General features: G+C 36.7%; 2 protein-coding genes across 2 annotated transcripts in view; one reads left to right on the top strand and one right to left on the bottom strand.

The window, feature by feature from the left end:
- Positions 1-11294, top strand: part of opn3 (opsin 3) — a 17188-nt gene extending 5894 nt beyond the window's left edge. Inside the window, exons 2-4 of the mRNA XM_039671716.2 lie at positions 1235-1554; positions 8177-8428; positions 8821-11294. Coding sequence (XP_039527650.2) covers positions 1235-1554; positions 8177-8428; positions 8821-9087 — 839 coding nt within the window. The 3' untranslated portion in view covers positions 9088-11294. The remainder of the gene's footprint in view (positions 1-1234; positions 1555-8176; positions 8429-8820) is intronic.
- kmo (kynurenine 3-monooxygenase) lies at positions 10499-24170 on the bottom strand. The gene is made up of 15 exons (XM_039671762.2): positions 23959-24170; positions 22965-23034; positions 22648-22745; positions 21838-21927; positions 19890-19938; positions 19565-19652; positions 19057-19222; positions 18890-18961; positions 17652-17773; positions 16125-16272; positions 14984-15041; positions 14526-14608; positions 14113-14214; positions 13966-14025; positions 10499-11830 (listed from the first exon to the last, which is right to left on the bottom strand). The coding sequence occupies exons 1-15, from the start codon at positions 24040-24042 to the stop codon at positions 11690-11692; spliced, it is 1431 nt and encodes a 476-aa protein (XP_039527696.2). The 5' UTR covers positions 24043-24170; the 3' UTR covers positions 10499-11689.

The raw sequence follows: 24170 nt of genomic DNA, 5'->3' as shown, positions 1-24170 counted from the left end.
GAATATCAACAATGCATCTGTGAGAGGATATGCTTTGAGAAGAGCTTTGTAATCTCATTTCTGAAAAATAGATGGTCATCTTATGCACCTGCGCCCCCAAGGTCACACCTGCTGTCATTCAAAGACAGAAAGATCATCCCTCATGATTGCTGCTGTACTGCCTCATTTGACGCATTTAGAAGTGAAATCGGATTCCTCTTATGCTTCTACAGTTGTTGAGTCTATGACCTCAATTTTTGCCTCCTTGAGAATTGACTAATTTAAATAAAACCAGTTTTGAAGAGATGTTGCTCAGTGTGTAATCCTGCATTAAATTACCAATGTAAAAAGAGGTATTTGTGAATATATCTGACAGCTGAGAGGACAAATGCGAGTGCTGCCTCCCCACCGGCTCTGTCACTGAGTAGGACTGTGATGATGTCTGGGTAATTGGGAGAAAGTCTCTTGGCAGAATAGTCTCTGTCTGTGTGTATATACTGCCACTCTGACATACAGTTATTTACTTTATAAAAATGAAATGATAGCAATTACTATGATCCATCTTCTGTTGAATTTAGGACTGTATCCTGGGAGCTTGGTTTCTGTAAAAGAATAGGCACACAATTATTTAGCATTTATATTTATTTTTATAACACTTTTCACAATATATATATATATATATATATATATATATATATATATATATATATATACAGTTTTAAAGCAAATTTACAGAAAATTGTGATTTTAACGTTTTTAGCTCAATATCTTCACATCTTATAGTTGGAGCTGGGCAGTAATATCACACAATCTGTCAAGAATATACAATAATCAAAAGAAAAAAAAAAACAAATAAAATTTTGTACCAGACCACATCCTTATAATTGATTTAAAAACTATTATATTTGTATTATTCATAATAAAATGTTATTTTGAGTGCATGATAAATTATTTATACAGCATAGTATTTATTCTAATGCTCTAATTGATCTTTTAAAAAATCATTTACTCCAGGCAGGATGATGAATGTTTTATAGTAATAGGAATATTATGAGAAGCAAAAAATAAATAAATAATGAGAATTACAAACAAACTCAAAGATAAATATCTGGACACTTCATCTGTCTGTCTGTCTGTCTGTCTATCTATCTATCCATCCATCCATCTATCTATCTATCTATCTATCTGTTTGTTGGTCTCTCTGTTTATCTGTCTAAGGTCAGCTGTCTCTTTATCTCTCTTTTCGTCCTTTAAGGTATCGTGTCCATCATGACTCTCTCCGGCCTGGCATATGAGCGTTACATCCGTGTGGTTCATGCCAAGGTCATTGACTTCCCCTGGGCCTGGAGGGCCATCACACACATCTGGCTGTACTCTTTGGCCTGGACTGGAGCTCCTCTCCTGGGATGGAACCGCTACACACTGGAAGTCCATCAGTTAGGCTGCTCTCTTGACTGGGCGTCTAAAGATCCCAATGATGCTTCCTTCATTCTCTTCTTCCTCCTCGGATGCTTCTTTGTCCCTGTGGGTGTCATGGCCTACTGTTATGGAAACATCTTGTATACAGTGAAAATGGTAAGGCAAACACTTTCCTTTAATTATGTGTGCCACAGACTGAAAAAATGGTAACCTAAAAATTATAACATCTAAATGAATCATTTTATCGCTGACTTTGTCTCTGGATGTCTCATTTATACAGCACGTATATATCTCCTTCAACCTGATAAGCTACAAACGCACTATCAAAAAATAGTGAGCTGCCTAACTTTGTAAGGGGTTTTTACATTGATTTATGGTGGTTGTTTCAATACATGGTCTTATATTTATATATACACACATACATATGTAAACCACACACACACAGTTTTGGGGTAACACATTACAAGTAGCGTGAGTTACAAATTACAATAAGTTACTTTGTTTTCCTATTTATTGACTGACAGCTCTGCTGTCCTTATGTTGACAGAAATCAGATTAAATTAATATGTCACCCAAAAATAAAATTTAGACACCCTGAAGCCATCCTATGTGTATATGACATTCTTCTTTCAGACGAATACAATCGTAGTTGAATAAAAAATATCCTGGCTCTATCTTAATTTGATAATGGGAGTGAATGGCTGTATGTCTTTGGAAGTCCATCAAATGTATTCATGATTATAGTGCTCCACGCATCTTATCGACTTACACCAAAAGAGTTACCCTTGAACTTGACGCACAACGTAATGACGGCAATTGACGCCTCTCCTGGCTCAAACAAACTGGGCTGGGAAACTGTTCGTCATTACGTTGTAGTCGATGTGTACAGCCGTCTAGTTATTTTAGTTGATGAATTAAAAATGGATATTTTTCGTACACTAACGCAACGCTTCACTTCAGAAGGCTTTTATTAGCCTCCACCCCCCCAGAGACGCATGAAGCACTTTAATCATGAATAGATGCGCTTTGATGGACTTCCACAGACAGCCATTCACTCTCATTATCAAGCTTGGAAGAGCCCGGAAGAACTCCAATTGTAGTTATGACTACAGTGAAGAATGTCATGTACACCTATGATGGCTTCAGGGTGAGTAAATCATAGGCTAATTTTCATTTTTGGGTGAATATCCCTTTAAGTGTGTGCGCTGTGTGAACATGATGGTTATTGTAGTGCTAGACTAACGTTAAATTCACAAAACACATTTAGTATTCCTCAAAATAAATAAAAACAGTGAAATGCAAACTCAAATTATTACACAAACCTACAATAACACAAATATACTTTTTATGTACAGTATTTACATAATCTCACTTTATTACTGTAACCAGTGTTTTTGCTGCTGTCCTTCGATGATCCAATTCAACCACACTAATAAGCAAAAATTACTTCACATTTGATTAATATCACATTTGTGTTTTGTATTGATGAAGTTAAGGTGTTGAATTTTTTGGAACAATTTTGTCCTATTGTTCTGAAATCCAGAAAGCTAGGTTTGTTTGAGGTTATAAGGCTTATTCATTTCACTTTTGCCGTGAAAAGGCCTTTACATTTTTCAAGCCCAGTCTAGGTGAGAAAAAGTAATGCAAAAGTAACGTGGCATATTACATTAATTAAAATAATTAAATTTCACAAATGTTGTTACTTTTTTATATACAGTATATAGGCACAAACAAAACTGTATTTTTACGCGTCACATGACCTGTGATTTGCATGTCACTTGAGTTCTTTCTTTCTATTTTTAACCTTTATCATTCTCTCTTGTTCTTTTATGAACACACTGTCAAGCTGTTGTGATTTAGGGGCAGACACATTCTGTATGAGGGGCTATTTAAACTAAAAGCCTATTGTGATTGTGAACGTAAATAGCTTGTGGTTTTCATCAGCGCTGTTCTTGTGCGCCATATTTGATCAGGTGTGCCGTCCACGACGGGGGAGGGCAGGACTGCTGTAAAATTATCTGCAGATGTTTGTGTTCTTACTGAATTGTTTTGAAATACTGTCTCTAATCTTTGCTTTATGTACAGAGACAGCCACAAGTAAGCCATTTGTGGGTTGATTCCCATGAAAGCATTCAGCAGGGTGACATGGCCAGCAGCCATATCCCTATAGCCCAAGACTGGTTGCCCACTGAAGCTAAGCATGAGCCTGGTTAGGATGGGAGACCTCCTGGGAAAACTCGGTTGCTCCTGGAAGAGGTGTTAGTTGGTCTGTGTGAGTCCTAACACCCAGTAAAGTCGGGTCACTATACTGTCAAAGAGCACTGTCCTTCAAATGAGACGTTAAAGCGAGGTCCTGACTCTCTGTGGTCATTAAAAATCCCAGGATGTCTTTCGAAAGAGCTAACCCTGGCATCCTGATCACATTTACCCAGTGGCTTCTGTCCATCATGGCCTCATACCAATATATATATATATATATATATATATATATATATGAAGAGTTCAGATGCAAAAGCCTCTAAATGCCATTTAATATTTTTTTCTTTAATGATGATTTTTATCAAATTTGTATATTTAATTTCAGTAATTTCACTTAAATAACAATTAATAGGTAATTATCATTGCCATCTAAGTGAAATCACTGAACTTAAATATACAAGCTTGATAAAAACTATCATTCTAGAAGAAAATTTCAAATGGCACTTAGAGGCTTTTGCATCTGAACTCTTCATATATATATATATATATATATATATATACTCATTAGCTTCATCACTTTGTCGCCTCTCCACCAGTTAGCTGGTGTGTGGTGGGTGTTCTCGTACAATATGGCTGGTGTCACATCATCCTCCTGAATGCACATTGGTGGTGGTTGAGGAGATCCCCCCCCCTTCCATATGTAAAGCGCTTTAGGTACCTACAAAAATGTTATAAAAATGTCACAATGTATTATTAAAAACAGGAAAACTGGCTGAAGTTTCTGGTGAAATGATCTGTTGTGATCAATGGCAGACTGCATACATATATATTTGTACATGATGGTGTGGATCAATATGTGAGATCAGAAAATGTACGAACTTGAACAAACCACAACAACCACAGTTATGATGAGCAGCCGATTATGTACCAGCACAACACAAGACTGCATTTGGATTGAATCCAAGAATTGTATTGATTTGAGACAGCAAAAAAAAAAGCGTAGATTGAGAGGAACAAACAGCTCAGGTATGAAGTGGCATCAGTTCATGCATAGACACTGGTGGTAATTGTAGTTCACTTTGAAATTGATTTTTGATATGTTTTGGCTTACCTCAAGGGCATCCAAGATGTAGGGGTCTTTGTTTCCACAGTAGTTTCAATTTTGATATTTTTAGGTCAAACCGTTTGTCTATCAGTCATATAATGGAGGTCTATGGGGTCCACCTCAAAGAGCATGCACAGAGAAGTCCAAATTAAACATGATTTAATGACTCGTAAATGTAAGTACACATTGATGGCCTAAGACACAAAACGAGCGGTTTGTGTGAGAAAACGAACAGTATTTGTATTGTTTTTACCTCTTGTTACCACAGCCACAAAGCGCCTGCACCCTCAGATCACTTGGACGTGGCTGTGGTTACAAGAGGTAAAAACAATACAAATACTGTTCGTTTTCTCACACAAACCGCTCGTTTCGTGTCTTAGGCCGTCAATGTGTACTTACATTTACGAGTCATTAAATCATGTTTAATTTGGACTTCTCTGTGCATGCTCTTTGAGGTGGACCCCATAGACCTCCATTATATGACTGATAGACAAACGGTTCGACCAAAAAATTTAAAAATTGAAACTACTGCGGAAACAAAGACCCCTACATCTTGGATGCTCTTGAGGTAAGCTAAAACATATCAAAAATTAATTTCAAAGAGAACTATCCCTTTAAAAATGTAGATGACTTCAACACGGCTTTGGAAGCTTCATAAGGACACTACTAAAAGTTAAACCCTTAAAGCACAATACCAGATGAGACCCCTTGAAAATACATAAACGCGCAAGATACAGTCGGCAACGCGTCATAGTTGGGGGGCGTGGTCGGCGTGGGGGAAAGCAGCGCGACCATCCTATGTATTTGAATGACAAAAATGTCATATTGCGAGTCATTTATGCCTGCCGACCGGCAACGATACATTGCAAATTTAACTGTAATAGGTTATGATTGCCCTTATTTAATTAAAAACTGGGCCAATGACCCAACCAAATGGCCGGAGGTGTCGTTTCCAGACTATTATATCTGGTTGAATCTTCAGGTAAGACATCGCGGAAGCTACCGGCAACACAAGCCTGTAACTCAATCAACTTGCGTATAAGTTACTATAAGTCCATAAAACCATGTCACTTACCAATTGTACGTATGCTTCACTCCAAACTATTAATCCTTTTGTAAAACGGTGATCAAAGTAGTCGCTATGAAGTTGCAGAGGGACTTTGCTGACAGTTATCCGAATTCTCACAGACTGCAGTCTGATAACCTTCAGCTGATAACGCTAATAACATCCCTTATGAAAAACAACTAAAGGAATCTTGTAGTATTTTAGGACAAACTATTATAGTAACGTTAATCCTATAGGAATACTATAGTATTTTGGGACATAGCCTAGAAGTATAGGTATTAATGAACATCACAGAAGTATTATACACTACTATAGAATACTAATAGCCATAGGATTACTATAGTTCTTTTTCGTAAGGGACGTAACGTCAGACAAATCTGGCCCACTGCCTAATACGAGTTAAACATCTACTACTATATCACACAGGGACCTCTACTCACACAGTAATCTAATAAGATATGATTAATTTTGCCATTTTGTCCTCCTATCCGGTTCTGCATGTATGTAAGAAAGGCTGTAGAACTTCAATTTGTAATTTGTTTGTTTATTGGTGGTACAGAAAACGACACCGCAACCCTTCGGCATGATTGTCCCATGTATTTCAATGAGCGCCAAGGCAATGATTTCCCCCACGGGCTAAATTCACACCACGTGACGGGGCGTTCCCGGGGGCGTTCCCAGACCAACCGACTGTATCTATTCTTGCTCCGCAGTTCACCCAAGAACGCACAGCAGGGGTATCTTAGTCATCCAGACTGCTTCTTTTCATTCACTATTTCTCTCCGTTGGCAAAGGGAGGGTTTACAAAGTGCTCTAAATTTTGGGTTTTTTTCTCTTAACTTCACCTTTAGTGTCCTTGTCTTTAGAGGATCGTGCTGCCTCTGTGTTGATTCTGTGATTTAATTAATCCCAGATCAATAAATGCATTAATGAATCACTGAATCAATAAGCACATGAATGAATCAGGGAATCAATAAATGCATGAATGAATTGGTAATTCAAATTGAGAGATTACTTAGAGTCGCATGCATTTATAAATATATTTATATTTACAACACGGTTTAAAACATTTTAAATGGTAAAACTTGACCACATTCCCATGTGTTATACACATTCCCTTTTAACCTTAATCTTGATTTTCTCAAGGTTTTTTTTTTTTCTCCATCCAATCACCTGATGGAGTTTTGGTCCCTTGCCACTGTTGCCTTGCTTTTGGCTTGCTTAGTTGGGGACATTTAATATTCGACAATATTATTGATCTGTGTTGTATTACTTTCATGTTATCACTGTGAAGTTGCTTTGATACAATCTGTACTGTAAAAAGCGCTATATAAATAAGTGTGACTTGACTTGACTTTAATTAACCAAAAAATGCATACTCCTTATCATCTACCCAAATAATGAATCAATGAAGGCGTTATACGTACATGCCTTGTGAGCAGCATGAATATACTGGGTTGGAAAACCATCTTCAGTTTGACTAAATTATTTCAGGAGAAAAATTTGATCAGCTGTTCACACCACCTCCAATGCGCACCCAAGCGGTGACCCAGTTCTGTTGCACAATGGCAGGAGCTCTGAGAGGTGCTCAGTCAAACTCAGCACATTTTATTGCTGTTCTTGCAGCTGTGTGAAGATAATGAATGCAAATTTTATGTTAAATTAAAGAAGCAAAAGGAGTTTCATAGGGCAGTATGTTTCTGAGCATATGACCTCTGTCGAAAGCCAATCAGCTTGGGAAAATGTATGTCTTTATCACCATGAATATAATGTGCAATATATTATGTGGAATCTTTTATGACCAGAGTTGGGGTTAACTCATTACAAGTAATGTAAGTTACGTCATCAGATTACTTTTTTTCAAGTAATAAGTAAAGTTATGCATTACTTTTAAATGTACAATATTTGAGTTACTTGTTCAAAAAAGTCCCCATGTTGAGAGAAAAAGAGAAGCAGAGGTGTTGTGTGCGCTGTGTGAACATGATGGTTATCGTAGTTAGATTAATGTGAGCATGCATTTATCTCCCTTCCACTAATCTGATTCAGTATTCCTCAAATTGAAATAAAACAGCGAAATGCAAAGTCATTAATATTATGCAAACCTGCGATAAATAAATATGCTAAATAACTTAAATATACTCTATATATTTAATCTCACTTTATTAGTTACTCTGAAAAAGTCATTTCTAGCTACTATCTCAATTAGATTACTGTACTAATTTCTCTCTTTAAAAGTATTGCATTACTTGTTACTTTCTAAATCCCATATCAACCTAGAGCAGTTTAACAATACTACCATCACACAAAATAAAAAATCTAAGGTTGAATGTCATGACCTGGTCTTTTGTGATGTGCTTTACTAAATGAAACAGATTTATGACAAAATGTCCTCTGTTCTCCTCCTATAGCTGCGCTCTATCCAGGATCTGCAGACGGTTCAGACCATTAAGATTCTGCGATATGAGAAGAAAGTGGCGGTGATGTTCCTGATGATGATTTCTTGTTTCCTGGTGTGTTGGACACCCTATGCTGTGGTCTCTATGCTAGAGGCCTTTGGCAGGAAGAGTATCGTCTCCCCCACGGTAGCCATCATTCCCTCTCTCTTTGCCAAATCCAGCACTGCCTACAACCCCGTCATCTACGCCTTCATGAGCAGAAAGGTCAGCAGGGTTTCCTCAGTTCTGTTGGAGAACCTCTGAGATTTTAAATAAAATTATTAAATAATTATTATAGTAAATAGTAATATAAATATATATATATATAAAAAAAATAACAATTTCTTACAATTTTATACTAGATTCAGCAGAATTTTGCTTGTATTATTCCATCATTTTTTGGGGCATAATGTTTTTTTTTTTATTGTATAAAATGTTAGTAAGTTGTACCGTAAATTAAAATCTTTATCATGTTTTTTGTTTTTGTAAAGGAAGTTAAAAATAAGGAATTGCTCAGACAGGATCTCATCCAAAAAGAAAAACTGAATTCATAAAGTTGTCAGCAGAATATGCACTGTAATTATTTTATTTTATTTTTTTCAAAATTGCTTTCGCAGTTTCGCAGGTGCATGTTACAGATGCTTTGTTCTCGCCTGGCCAGTTTGCCGCACACCATTAAGGACCGTCCCCTGGCCCGCATCGAACATCCTGTACGTCCCATTGTGATGTCACATAGCCGCGCTGACCGGCCCAAAAAGAGAGTGACCTTCAACTCTTCCTCCATCGTATTCATCATCGCTAGCAATGACACTCGTCCTCTGGACATCACCACCAAATACAATGATGAACCAGACATCAATGCAATTCAAGTTCGACCCCTTTGACATTTGCTGTGGTAACATTAAAAATGGCATTGAAGTTCACGCTAAATTAAAATAATTTATAATATGCAGAAGATACATCTCTTTTTATAAACATGGAAACATGGATGTCTTTATGCGGCAGTAATGCAACATAAACTGACATTTGTGTTCCAGTCAGGACTTGAGAATTATATAAATTGTAACTGTTTAAGTGTTTTATGAAAATGACTTTCGATCAATTATACCTTTTCCATCTCTTTTGACACTGAAACTTCCACCTTCACCCAGTTCCATGGGATGATGAGATATCCAGCAGTTTAGATCACACAGTCTGTGAGTAGAATACATTAGTGAGTTTCCTTAGATTAGAAACACAGTGTTCATGCAAGGACACTCCTGGAGGACTCGACGTTTGTTAAAGCATGAAACTCATCCAGACAGTCAGTCAGATCCACAGCGCCCCCTGGAGGAAATCAACTTTGTGTCCTGCTTCATTTTTAGATTATGGCTTGGCTTTGAACAAACCCTAAATTATTAAACTTTGGTGAGTATACCTCAAATACCTCAAAATACCTCAAGTTGCTTCTTGAGAAGAGTTTTTTTTTTCTTTTCTATTATGAATGTATTTAAAGGGTTAGTTCACCCAAAAAGATTATCCCATAATTGACACACCCGGTCTCAAGCCATCCTAGGTGTATATGACTTTCTTCTTTCAAGCCAAACAATAGTATTTTGCAAAAAAATAAATATCCAAGCTTGCAGTGAGAGTGAATTGGTACCATTTTTTCAAGCTAGAAAAAGCACAACCATCCATCACAAAAGTAATGGCTCCAGGGGGTTAATAAAGGCCTTCTGAAGCGAAGCAATGGGTTTTTGTACAAGAATATAATAAATATTTGTAACTTAACTAATAACTTGCTTCCGGTAAAAGCGCGCCGAACACTTGTCTAGTTCCGATGGAAGAGACCCGATCTCGGACAAATGCGAAAACACAGAGGATAGAGCAAAACTAAACACTGGTCAAGAATTATAAGTCTAAAACGAGAATTCTTTACAGACAAAAATGTCAAAGGAGCTTGAGTTTGTTTGAACCTTGAGAGGCGTCTACTCACCTAAACTGACGCTAATCCCACATCCTACGTCACTCTCGAACGTGTGGGTGGCCGCTACGGAAGTGATTACAGTTTATTAAGTTAGAATTATGGGTATTTTTCTTAGAAAAAAAAGAGCTTCAAATCTCCCATTGTAAAGCTTGGAAGAGCCAGAATTTGTTGGATATATTTTTTTAATATAACCCCGATTGCGTTTGACTGAAAGGAGAATGTCATACACTTAGGATGGCTTGAGGGCGAGTAGATTATGGGGAGATTTTTTTTGTTTGTTTTCTAACCCTTTAAGATAACTCGTAATTGCGAGAAAAAAAAGTCAATAATTGTGTGACCTTTTTATTTTTTTTATTCTGTTGCGGAAACAAGCTTCCATAATTTTTCCAGTTTAAAAAAAAAATTAAAATCCCGATGTGAACCTTATCATAGAGTACCAATCGTTGCATTACAAAGTGTTTACAATTTCATGAAACTGATGTAAAATACAGAAAAGAAATGCTGATAAATATGTTTGAAAATGACAGTTGAATGACTGAATGCTTGCTTGAGTGGTTGAGAAGGCTTCTGTTATCTCATTCATGGATTATGGTCTGTGGAGGATTTGTGGGTTAAATGCAAACGGGGATTAGATTTTACATTGACAACCATGACGACAGGAGGACTTAACATTTCTCCCACCCTAAAAATAAAGTATAATGACAATGTTTAGTTGTACTGAAAGTGAGATAATGAAGGCAGACCCATGAAGCAGAAGAATTCACTCATTTAGTGAACAAAAGATTTCATTCAGTCACCTTTACCTTATTTTGAATCTACAAAAACATTGATCAGTTTGACTTTTAATAATTACAAAGAGATTATACCTTTATGTGCTTTGAAATCACAACTCCCACTCAGATGTGATCTATATGATATATAAAGTAAAAGCAAACCAGATTAGACGTTCACACAGAATTATTTCTCCCTCAACAATTTCAAGTGCATGGTGCCTTCTTTAAAGTAATGTTCTGGATTCAATACAAGTTAAAGAAGAACCCGAGACATAATGTTGATTATCACAGAAAATACAGAATAATCTATATGTTTCTACCCAGGCACAGGAAGAAAACACTTTTGAGAAATTTTCCTACTTCAAAAAAGTACATTTAGAAAACTTCAAGAGCTCAAATAATAAATGTTTTACACAAAAACTCAAGGCAGCGTTCCTGTAGCTCCAGTACTGCATAGTACTAGCAATGCTAAAGTTTAGCATGAACAGATAAAATGTATACCTTGAATGCAATATAAGTACCTTTGCATTATGAGATTATACATGTTGATGAGAAGATAAGTGCTTTAACAATCATACCAGCTGCACATTTCTGCTTTTAAACCATCTGGAAAAGTGCACTACTAAAATTATTTCCTGTGGTAATCAACATCATGCCACTGATACTGAAGAAGATTTCAACTTTGGTCCAGTACAGAACTATGAAAGCTCTTTGGTGAGTAAACATCAACACAGGCTTTCCTGTGCATTAGAAGCGCTTTAAAGCGAGCATGCGGGTCCACAGGTGCTCTGCGGAGATGTTGGGGAGTTTGTGAGAGTTTTTGACCAAGACATACATCCCTCCTGCAGCGGACACAACTCCACACAGCCACAGACTTTGAGTGATCACCTGCAAAAGACCAGCAAGACGTTTACTGATGGGTCACTGTTATTACTGTACTGTGCCGTGAGAAACTTCCAAAATGTTTTTAAATCCAACATTGAGTTTACTTTAATGAAAAGCACTATGTTTACATTTCACTTATTTAACAATGCAGTCTTTGTTTCTAATGGCAGTAGCACCTCATTGCAGTACATGAGATCCAGGGGGCGGAGTTGGATCCAGATCTAAGGGGTGGAGATGGGTTGGATAATGGGTTGGGTTAGGGTTCGGGGGTGGAGATGGAGATGGGTAGGATTAGGGATGGGGTTAAGGATCGGGGGTGGAGATGGGTAGGATTAGGGGTGGGGTTAAGGATCGGGGGTGGAGATGGGTAGGATTAGGGGTGGGGTTAAGGATTGGGGGTGGAGATGGGTTGGATTAGGGGTGGGGTTAAGGATCGGGGGTGGAGATGGGTAGGATTAGGGGTGGGGTTAAGGATTGGGGGTGGAGATGGGTTGGATTAGGGGTGGGGTTAAGGATCAGGGGGTGGAGATGGGTAGGATTAGGGGTGGGGTTAAGGATCGGGGGTGGAGATGGGTAGGATTAGGGGTGGGGTTAAGGATTGGGGGTGGAGATGGGTTGGATTAGGGGTGGGGTTAAGGATCGGGGGTGGAGATGGGTTGGATTAGGGGTGAGGTTAGGGATCGGGGTGGAGATGGGTAGGATTAGGGATGGGGTTAAGGATCAGGGGGTGGAGATGGGTAGGATTAGGGGTGGGGTTAAGGATCGGGGGTGGAGATGGGTAGGATTAGGGGTGGGGTTAAGGATTGGGGGTGGAGATGGGTTGGATTAGGGGTGGGGTTAAGGATCGGGGGTGGAGATGGGTTGGATTAGGGGTGGGGTTAAGGATCAGGGGGCGGAGTTGGGAGGATTAGGGGTGAGGTTAGGGATCGGGGTGGAGATGGGTAGGATTAGGAGTGGGGTTAAGGATTGGGGGTGGAGATGGGTTGGATTAGGGGTGGGGTTAAGGATTGGGGGTGGAGATGGGTTGGATTAGGGGTGGGGTTAAGGATCAGGGGGCGGAGATAGGTAGGTTTAGGGGTGAGGTTAGGGATCGGGGTGGAGATGGGGTGGGGTTAAGGATTGGGGGTGGAGATGGGTTGGATTAGGGGTGGGGTTAAGGATCAGGGGGTGGAGATGGGTTGGATTAGGGGTGGGGTTAAGGATTGGGGGTGGAGATGGGTAGGTTTAGGGGTGAGGTTAGGGATCGGGGTGGAGATGGGGTGGGGTTAAGGATTGGGGGTGGAGATGGGTTGGATTAGGGGTGGGGTTAGGGATTGGGGGTGGAGATGGGTTGGATTAGGGGTGGGGTTAAGGATCGGGGGTGGAGATGGGTTGGATTAGGGGTGGGGTTAAGGATCAGGGGGCGGAGATGGGTAGGTTTAGGGGTGAGGTTAGGGATCGGGGTGGAGATGGGTTGGATTAGGGGTGGGGTTAAGGATCGGGGGTGGAGATGGGTTGGATTAGGGGTGGGGTTAAGGATCAGGGGGCGGAGATGGGTAGGTTTAGGGGTGAGGTTAGGGATCGGGGTGGAGATGGGTAGGTTTAGGGGTGGGGTTAAGGATCGGGGTGGAGATGGGTTGGATTAGGGGTGGGGTTAAGGATTGGGGGTGGAGATGGGTTGGATTAGGGGTTGGGTTAGGGATCTGGTCTGGAATTCTGCTTACTGTACATGGCTTATTAGAAAGAAAAAAATACTATTTATTTTAAATAAATACTATTAAAAATACAGACTCTTTGCACTTCATAGTGCATTGTAGGATGCAGAATGTTTTTGCACATTCTAGCAATGTTTTTTTTTTTGCAGAAAAAAGTTTTACAGTTCATTTCACAGTTCAACACACTTTGATTAGTTCCTGAACAACAGCAGGGCAGTGTCAAATAATAATAAAAACCCTCAAAGAACACAATTAAACTTTTTCTACCATCAGACTATAATGTGCCATTATAATTCTGATGCATCCTCGCGTGAAATAATGTTCAGAGTGGAAATGCTGTTTTAAAACTCTGGGTTTTCAGCCTCACACGGTTCCTGATTTCACACTGACGCGAGTCATTTGTTCTCAAGCACTTTCAAACACACAGGTTTGTTTTTTCTTCACCTTATCTTGCCAATGCCAGCGATTCACCGCTTCATGGTACCGTGTTCTGGTGAATGTGACCTGAAAGCCAAGACATCAGACAAATGAATTAGTGAACAAAAATATCAACAATAAACAAGATGATACACAACACTAAAAAGCTCTTACCATTGTGTAAAGGGGGACGATTGTTTTTGGCATGATGACGTGAAGGATATTGTCCAGGTATTTTCGGAACAGGAAATATTTGGAATTGACATGCGCCCTCATCTACGACACAAATCACAAGGTTGACCTGTCTCACTGTGGTCTGCATGTCACATCCGATCAGCTGGTGGCGGAGTGATTCCTGCTACTGTGTGTTTGTACTGTAATGTATGTGTGCATTTAACTTAATGACCAGAAAAAAAAAAAGAGTAGTCTAGTCTCACAGCTCTGATAAAAAAATTAAAAAGTCTAAGTACAAACCCAACGACCTTGACATTGAGCTGCAGGTGTTGTGGGAAGTCATGTGACTGCAGGAAGTGATAGCACCTAGTGTTCAGATACAGTATTGCAGCCAATATGAGTTGATGGCGTACCTCTACATAGTTGTACATGGCCAGGTCGGCTATGGCGTGATCGTCAGGTACTCGGACTCTGGTGTATTCTTGAAGAACAGCAGCTGTAGACAGAGAATAAGAATACAATTCATGTACTTCTATAATGTACTGTATCTTTAATAGCGGCTCTCCCCCTTTATGTATGTGTATGTTTCACATACGGTGTGAGCACTTTTTTTTGTATGTCCCTGCAATTTAAGTAATTCTCTCTTAGCTTTTATATAGTAATTATAACCCATATTGCTAACTAGCAATCATCCTGTGATTTTACTCTGGGATGAAATGATTCAAACAAGTATTTTTAGATTTAAAAGACAGATGAACTTTTGAGAAATGTAATTCATTTATATTACTTTAACTTCATTTAATTAATGAATTCCTTTCATTTCAGAAATGTTTTGAACTTGAATTTTCTCGTGAAGCTGGTTCTGTCTTACCAATGTTTTCATTCAACTGGTCCATAATTTCATTGAGAACTAAACAATCCTCAAATCCCTGTGAATCAAAATAAAAAAAAATAAATGAGCTTTCTGGGCTTTCAGTTGAAACACTATCTATAAAACAACTCACATTTACCAGTGACCACATTTACATGCACAATATTTAAAGGGGTCATGACTCATGACATGGATGGACATGACAATTTACAGAAAATTAAAAGTTTTTAAGGGGCGCTCCTTTAAAGGGATACTCCTCTTTTTTGGGAAATAGGCTCATTTTACAACTCCCTCAGAGTTAAACAGTTGAGTTTTACCATTTTCGAATCCATTCAGCTGATTTTCTGATATGTTCTGTCTTGTTATACAGTATCAGTAACCAGTTTCTGGTCCCATTGACTTCCATAGTAGGAAAAAATATATACTATGGAAGTCAATGGGACCAGAAACTGTCTGGTTACTGATATTGTGATATTCTTCCAAATATCAGAAAATCAGCTGAATGGATTCGAAAACTGTAAACCCAACTGTTTAACTCTAAGGAGTTGTAAAATGAGCCTATTTCCGGAAAAAAAGGTGGAGTATCCCTTTAAGGATTGTCAGTAAATGGCCACTGTTATGATTGGCTAACAACATCGCTGCATTGGAAACAGTATCAATGTCCCTTTGCTTTTGCACATGAGCAAGTGTTTTAAAAACATTATCCATATAAAACTGTCATTTACAGACTAAGCATTATGAAATCATTTACTGCGGTTTGTGATGCAGCTGCTTTGAGATTTATTATAGTCGGCTGGTTACTTCATAAAATATATAAATGACACTCATTTAGTTCCACTTGATGTACTAAAATAAGTCAAACTGAAATAAAAATGATATAGCCACATTAAAAACAAAACTAATAAAAACTGCTAAAGCTTTAACAACTAATTCAAACTATAAATGTAAACTATAATAGTATCTCCGTCCGTTTTCTGGCCAAGCCCGTAAAATGATGATTACATGTTCGAGAGCTACTGGAATATTTCTGTATACTGTTAATTGCATTTCAGCTGCAAATTGTAACTTGATGTTGAGGTTATGTTAACCTCGTTGGGAGCAATTACAGCTGGAGACTAACTGAGAATGAATATCCACTTACCGCATTCATTCCTTGACCGTAGAACGGGACCACAGCGTGGGCCGCATCTCCCATGAGAACACACTTATCAAACAGATGATACGGGGAGCACTTCACCGAGACCATGGCCTGAGCCGGCAGCCGGAAGAAATCCTGTTTCAGAGCCTCACTGAGAAAACACAAACACACTCCGTCTGACAGAATACATGCACGAGCAGATAACGTACAACACTGACTCTTTTCTTTGTGACACAATGACTCACTGCTTAATTATGTTAATTATGACATTTACCGTAGACCAATCTCATCCAATCCTTTTAATTAAAATAAAAAACTTTTTTTTTTTTCGAGCATTCAACCCTGTATTTCTTTGCATATTTACAAGTTATTATTCTGCATATATTATGAAAGACTGAAATGGAATATTTTATATAAAGGTCAGTGTCACATTAAGATGCAGGAGATAATTAAATATCACCCTCATTGTTGTTTTAAGCCCGCATGACTTTCTTTCCTCAGTGGATCACAAACGTGGATCGCTTTATTTAGATACAATAAGAAAATAGAGACTGTGACTTTCATTCTGCCAAAAATCTGACATTTTGACATAACAGAATTTTCATTTTTGGGCGTACCGTACTTTGATTATGATTTAATACATCGAAAACCAAAACATGAACGTCACTGACATCATTGACCCATAAACCCCAAAATATCATTATATTATGCAAAATAACAAATTATCATGCACTAGCATTCCAAAATTTGGGGTCAGTGAGATGCTTTTTTTTTTTAAAAATCAACAAGGATGCATTAATTAAGTGTCAGTAAAGACATTTACATGTTACAAAAGATTTTCATTTCAAATCCATTCTGTTCTTTCTATCAAAGAATCCTTTTAAAATGTATTGCTATTTCTACAAAGATATAAAGCACCACAACTTGTTTTCAACATTGATAATAGTAAGAAATGTTTCTTGAGCAGCAAATCAGCAGATTAGAATGATTTCTGAAGGATCATGTGACAATGAAGACTGGAGTAATGCTGTCAAAGGAATAAATTAAAATAAAAAGGGAGAAAATTGTTATGATGTTTCACAATATTACTGTTTTTTAAATCAAATAAATGCAGCCTTGGTGAGCGTAAGAGATTTTTTTCAAAAAAATTAAAAAATCTTACCTTACCAAACTTTTGTCTTTTTGTTGGCACTTTCAATGCTCAAGGATGTGTAACATAGAGTGCTGATTAATTTTTACAAGCAAATGTAAATCTTGAGCAAAAGGAGAACATCTTCACATGCTGAACAGCACCTACAGTAGATGTCTGAAGCTCATTTACAGTTCTGTGAGGCTTGGAATCACTCACTGTCCTCACCCCTGTCATCTCATCTCAGTACTGTATCTACTTATCATCACAGCATTCATTAAAAAAAAAGAAAAACACTCACTGACCTGTGTCTATTAGACTGCAATTTTACACCTCACCAAGATGTACTTTAGACCTTAGAGCAGCATGAAGCAGACTGAAAGAGAGAGAACTGTACTCACACTCCTATTAGAGGTATAGAGTCAGGGAAGTATTTCTGGAAGAAACGAATGACCTCGTCACCGCTGCGGATCTTCTCGAAATCTTCAAAGGGCATGAAGAGGGTGCATGTGAATGTCCTGTCCTTCAGAAACAAAATCAAAAGGAACATGATTTCCCACAAGGAAACTACAACATAAGCGAAGCAAAAGATTATAATGTACCTTCAAAATGCTTTTGGAGGCCGAAATATTTTAATTATTCATAAACAATTGTCATTAAACAGTAATTCTAAAGACCCTACTATGAAAAAACACAGACATGAAATACACTATGAAAGACCACATCAGGAATAATACGGCAATAATAATAATCTCAAACAACTGAAAAAGTCACAGAAACCTTTAATAAATAATAAAACATTCTTTAATATTTAAAAACAATTTTTATCATACTCAACAAAATTACTTTAATAAATAGTAATAATGAATCATCACAGAAAGCGAATAAATATATTTAATATTAATATTTAAAAACAACAACATTATAAATTATTATTGTTCAAAAATAATAATATAATATTCTATAAAATAATAATAATCACATGAATAGATGAATGAATGAATGAATAGATATAATAATACATAAATATTATTATATTTAATAATAATATTATATTAATAATAATATTATAATATTAATCTAATATAATATAAAATTATATTATATAATATAAAATTAATATAATCATATTACATTAATATTATATTTATAATAGTTATTATTATATAAATAATTATTATTATATTGTTATATAGATAATTTAAAAAACAATTATAAAATGAAATATTAAAATAAAACAATGATAATGAATAGAAAAATCAATAGAAAACAACAGAAAACTTTAATAAATAATAAAATATTATTTAATATTCTTTAATATTTTAAAAACAACAAAAATAATTATAGTTATTATATCATAAAAATAACTAATAAAATATTCTATAAAATAATAATAATAATAATTGCAACAAAAAAAAGAATGAATAGATAATCACAAAAATTTATAAAATAATAAAATAACAATATATTCTTTCATATTTAAAAATAATCACAAGCATTTTAATAAATAATAAATAATGATAAAATGATAAAATATTCTTTAATATCTGATTATTATAATAATAAAAAAAAAACGTGTACTAAAAAACCCAGCAATATAACAGGATAAAAAACACAGAAAATTATTCAATGACCTCACCAAGTTAGGCAGGGCAATCATCATAAAAGTGTTCCTGGGCCAAATGTGCAAATAATTAGGCTCCATCGCAAACTTAAGAGGACGGGGAGAGAGAAAGAGAGATGTGAACAGTCAAAAAGAGGTCAGATATGTATGAAGACTGCTGGATACCATGCTGTGACGCTTACATCTCCATCTTTAGGGGGCATGGTGAGCTCCATGTACCCGTGGGGAATGTATGTTTGGCTGTAATTGAAACGACTTTGCCGTAAGAACTGCTTCCTGACAGCAGAGAAAGCTCCATCGCAGCCTACGATCAGATCAGCCTGCAACTCCTTCATTTGGCCATCAGGTCTGTTGAGAGACCAGATCTCATTTGCATCTCCACTGAAATGTAATCTAATTCACACGGAATATCCACAGACTGTTGGAAACTCTTGTGGTCACATGTGACCCCAGTGATTGAAGTCACATTCATAAAGGTATAGTTCATTCTGTCATTATTTATATACCCACATCATTCCAAACCTGCATATTTGTAATGAAATGAAGGTCAGTAAATAATGTCAGAATATTGAACTATTCCTTCACATGGTGTTTCAAAGAATACCATAGTATAATTTACCCCAAAACATGGCATTGCCATGTCCAAAATAGAGATAGAAGGACATTTACATAGAAAGAGACACTGTTTACCCAATAAAGGTCATTGCTCCTGTTTTTGGACTCCAGTCGTGCAGCTTGTGATTAAAGTTCAGTGTAGTGTTTGGAAATGTGTCGGCCGCTGCAAGAAAACATTTCAATTTGGTAAATAAAAGTTCATACATTCATACATTTGACTGCATGCCAGTTCATGTACTTAGCACAAAAAATATGTACTTGAAATGTATTTCTTGTTTCACAGCGTTTGACAGCCCTAATATATATACCTTTATTATATTGAAGTATGATTTGATATAAAGTGGCGCATTGAGTGTTTTCAACTGCTTTTGAATGAAGATGTTTGAAAGAACTGTTCTACCTGTTAGCAGCTCCTTGTTGAGGTTGGCTCTGTCCACTGAGAGGATGTACTACAAAAGAAACAGCATGTTTATTGTCAGTCCGCCAGTGGAATAATGACAAGTTTAATCCCTATTATGCATGTTCTGCATTACATATTTTTAATCTAAAATGATGGATTCATGACAGATGTGGAGTTCAGTCACCTGATCTCCAATATAGCTACACTTAGCATCCATTGTGTGTCTGTGTTATGAGAAGATAATGATTTAAATGCAGCTCTGTTTCTGTCCATCTGCTGGTTTCTAGTAATCATAATCTCTGCAAAGCTCATGACTCACTAGGTCAGAGAAACTTTCCACGGTCTTTAAAGTGTATCTGAAGGCTTTTTGCCTCATACGTCAACATGAAACAGTGTCTCCACTGTGATAGGATATTCAAAATAGTGGTTCTCAAATAGTTTTGCTTCGGGCCTAATATTTAATATTTAACATAAAATATTCTATTGTACAACAGGGAATAATATGATACACATGATTCAAAATGCAAATTTATTCATATGCTAAATTATTCAAAGGATACACATCTTACTTTTTTAAAGTTCCCCATAAATGTCACTGATAATATGATAACCTACACAGGCCCAAAAATGTAAATGTATTCATTTGCAAAATTATCCAAATGATATACTTCTAAATTGTATATACTTCTAATCTTTGAAATAGTTTCTTATTAGTCATTAGGTTTTTTTTTTTTTAATTTATTTAGTCATTTTCAATGATAAGGGTTCACAAGTGTTCAATGATAATTTTTCACATAATAATGTAAAGCAATCTATAGATTCGGGTGCATTTCTGTCAAACTACGATCACTTTTCATACAAACCACAAAATATATACTTTTCTCCCTTTTCAAAATTTATTTACATACAGTTTGAGATAATATATTTATCTTTTTATGTTATTATTCGTTTTTGCATGGAAAGGTATATGGCAGGACATTACACTTTTATGTGTACATTCTGATTGTAATGATTAACAAACTGGTTTTAAAGGAGAATGTTGTATTGGCACTGCTGGGGTCACTGGTCATGGTGCATTAGTTATGTATCAGCGGACTTCATTCGTTGATGTATGTCTGATGTAAATGTTCTCAACTAGTGGGTGAATGACCCTATAACTGCGCAATAACTTTACAACAACCTGTCATGTGACAGCAATTCTGAACGCTATAGCATTACTAATCTGCTAGATTGTTGCATAATGTAAACCTATGTTGTAGCCTATGTTATCGTCCAGCTCTAACCTGCTAAATGTAACTATAAGGCATGAAGTTATTATAAACATTAGAGCCAGACCGATATATCGGCAGGTCGATATTATCAGCCGATATTAGGCATTTTCCAAACTATCGGTATCGGCAGTTATAATGGCCGATAAATGAATATTTAAAAAATAAAATAAAAATGGACGAAACACGCTTGAACCATGTCATGAGTGTTGGAGTTGTATAGTTTGTCCACCAGAGGGCACTCAGTCATCAATCTGTTCTGTTGTGACAATAAAAGAAAGTTTCTTTATAAAATGCATTATCATATTATTTTAGTTAAAACTAAAAACTAATGTTTGGGAAATCTGTTCATTTTTTGTTGCGCGTTTCGAAAAAAACAAAAAAAAATATCGGTCGATATATAGGAATATCGGATTTTAAAACCAACAAATATTTGTATCGGTATCGGCCTTCAAAATCCTTTATCGGTCGGGCTCTAACAAACATTAATTTTTGTAAAGCTGCTTTGAAACAATGTGTATTGTGTAATATAAAAATAATTTTTAACGCTATATAAAAATAATTTTTAACGCTATACAAATAAATTTGACTCGACTTGACTGAGGTAATCATCTAGAGGGTAACAATGTGACTACATTTGTGTGAATATGTGATGAGACATGTAAATAGTTATTTGTTACCTGTCCCTTCTTGCCGTAGGGTATGGGAGAACGTTTTCCATTCGTATTATGGATCATACGGGCATGCATGGGAATGCCTTTAGAGATTATCTAAAAGAAAGGAAAAAACAGATTTGACTGACTGTTGAAGACATTCACGAAATTGCATCGGGAATTATATATATTTATTTAATTTTCAGCATCATTACTCCAGTCTTCAGTGTCACATGATCCTTCAGAAATCATTCTAATATGCTGATTTGGTGTTCAATAAACACTTCTTTTTTCATATATATTTTTTCACATATAACCCTAAATCTAATTTGGGAATGATCTGGGTTGATGGGAATGTTGTTCCAGGACCAACAAAGGATGTTGATTCAGGCGGATGTCCTGCTTAGGTAAATCACTTTATGCATTTCAAATACAAGGGCTTGCAGCAGCTGCATCCATCCACCTTACACATCTAACGCTTCAGACTGACTGTCACACTCTGTCAGATGTGAAGAGTCGTGTTAATTCAGGGTTCCTGGTCTGGCATTCCTGGCTCGGTCAGGCTGAAAAGTCACACAAGTGTAAAATCACATAGACTATGCTCACTATATGTGCTGTCAAAATACATTAAAATTCTGCACCAAAATTGAATACTTCTGTAATGACTGTGTAAGTACTTAGTGTAAGAACCATTTGACCTAGTTTCACGTGTTCACACTTCCTCACTGTATTTTCTTTACTTCCCTCTGTGGAAAAGTTTGAGCCACCACACACAATTCATGAGTCGTTCGAGAAAATACTAGTTCCCACAAAAAACAGGTAAATGACTAAACCCACCTTATCCTCCATTCCCACATGTTTCAGGGCCTGGCGCCCCCTATGGGACAGGGCCAAGTTGATGCTTCGACCCCTCACGACTTTTGCCAGCCGAATATCTAACAGGACAAAAAGTTTGAATGAACAGGTTAGTTATAACACAAGTTAGGAAGACATTTTAATCCCTTATCTCTATATTAATCCCTTCCAAAAGATTATAAGTATGCTTAAAGATGTTGCAGTATGAATAATAAAAAGTGAAGCGATTTAATTGAGATCACAGCCTTCAAATAAAGTTTAGATTAATCCTGGTTTAAGAGATAGATAAAGTTCTTCACCTTCCCGAGATTCAAATACTGCAACATCAAATCCTCGTTTGGCAAAGAAGCAGGCGTTCAAAGATCCAACCTAAAATGACAGGTTTAGAAGAAGAAGTAGATTATGACAGTAATAATATCTGTGCTAACAAAAAAACACAAACTTATCGAATAAGCGGCCGCATGTTTTTTGGATATGTGCTGTGATAATAGGCCTACCATGTGGAGTGTAAATAGTACATATCATGGTATTTGAAAATGGTAATAATTTACCATCACATTATCCCTCCTGTACCATGATTGTCACAGCAGCCTGCATTTTAAGAGTGTTGAAAATTACTTTGGATTTTAGAGCCGGAAAGCTTGCAATGACCTATTTTATTTCTTATGAACTTATACTTAACTATAAACTTTTAAGCATAGTAAAGTAGGAGGAATTAAAGAGAAGATTCTGGCTGATTTTATTTTATTTCATTTTATTTGAAATGGGTACTGTTAAACTTTCTCAGGCCAAAGTACCAGCACAGGTCTAACCAACAAATATCACCATATTATTTACAGACACTATTCTTGTGCTTTGTGCCAAGTGCAATATTATAATATAACTTGACCAAATTGCCCTAAAGTCTCATTTGAATGTGTTTCATCTTTAAATGTTAATGTCAACACCTTCTGTAACATAATGGGACATTTACAGAGTTTCATAACTACTTTGTCAATCATTAACATGCTCCTCGTGTAAAGTATGTTATAACAGTATTAGTCTACGATCTCTGAATTACTGTGATTAACAAAGGTCACGTTATAAAACAATTGTCCACTTGTTTTTTATAGCAAACATTCTCCAATGAGTAAAGCATCTAACTAAACAGACCACCCGAGTCAGACTCAAACTAGCCTACATTTTGTCAGAGTGATTTTTAAAATACTCAAACATCCAGTGATTGATTTGATAGACAGTAAATGGTGATATGTAAGATATGTAATCAAGTCATAAACATGCAATGATTCTCACCAAACCGCCTCCCACTATCGCGATCACTTTCCTCTTACTGCTAGATTCACGTGTGTGTGGTGAAACAGTCTCTATGGAGTCCATGTTTAACAATTCTGAGGTACTAAATGAGTTAAATGGGGTTTGCTGGAATCAGTCTGTGAGAGTGAATGAGTTTCTAGGAGTTTTAGAGCAGGGTTTTGTGGCTATGAAGGAGGAGCGACTCAAAGTCA

This window comes from Pimephales promelas, chromosome 11 (genome assembly GCF_988280905.1).
Source record: "Pimephales promelas chromosome 11, fPimPro1.hap1.1, whole genome shotgun sequence".
NCBI lineage: Eukaryota > Metazoa > Chordata > Actinopteri > Cypriniformes > Leuciscidae > Pimephales > Pimephales promelas.
The sequence above is the reverse complement of the archived record's forward strand: the minus strand, read 5'-3'. Positions and strand labels throughout refer to the sequence as shown.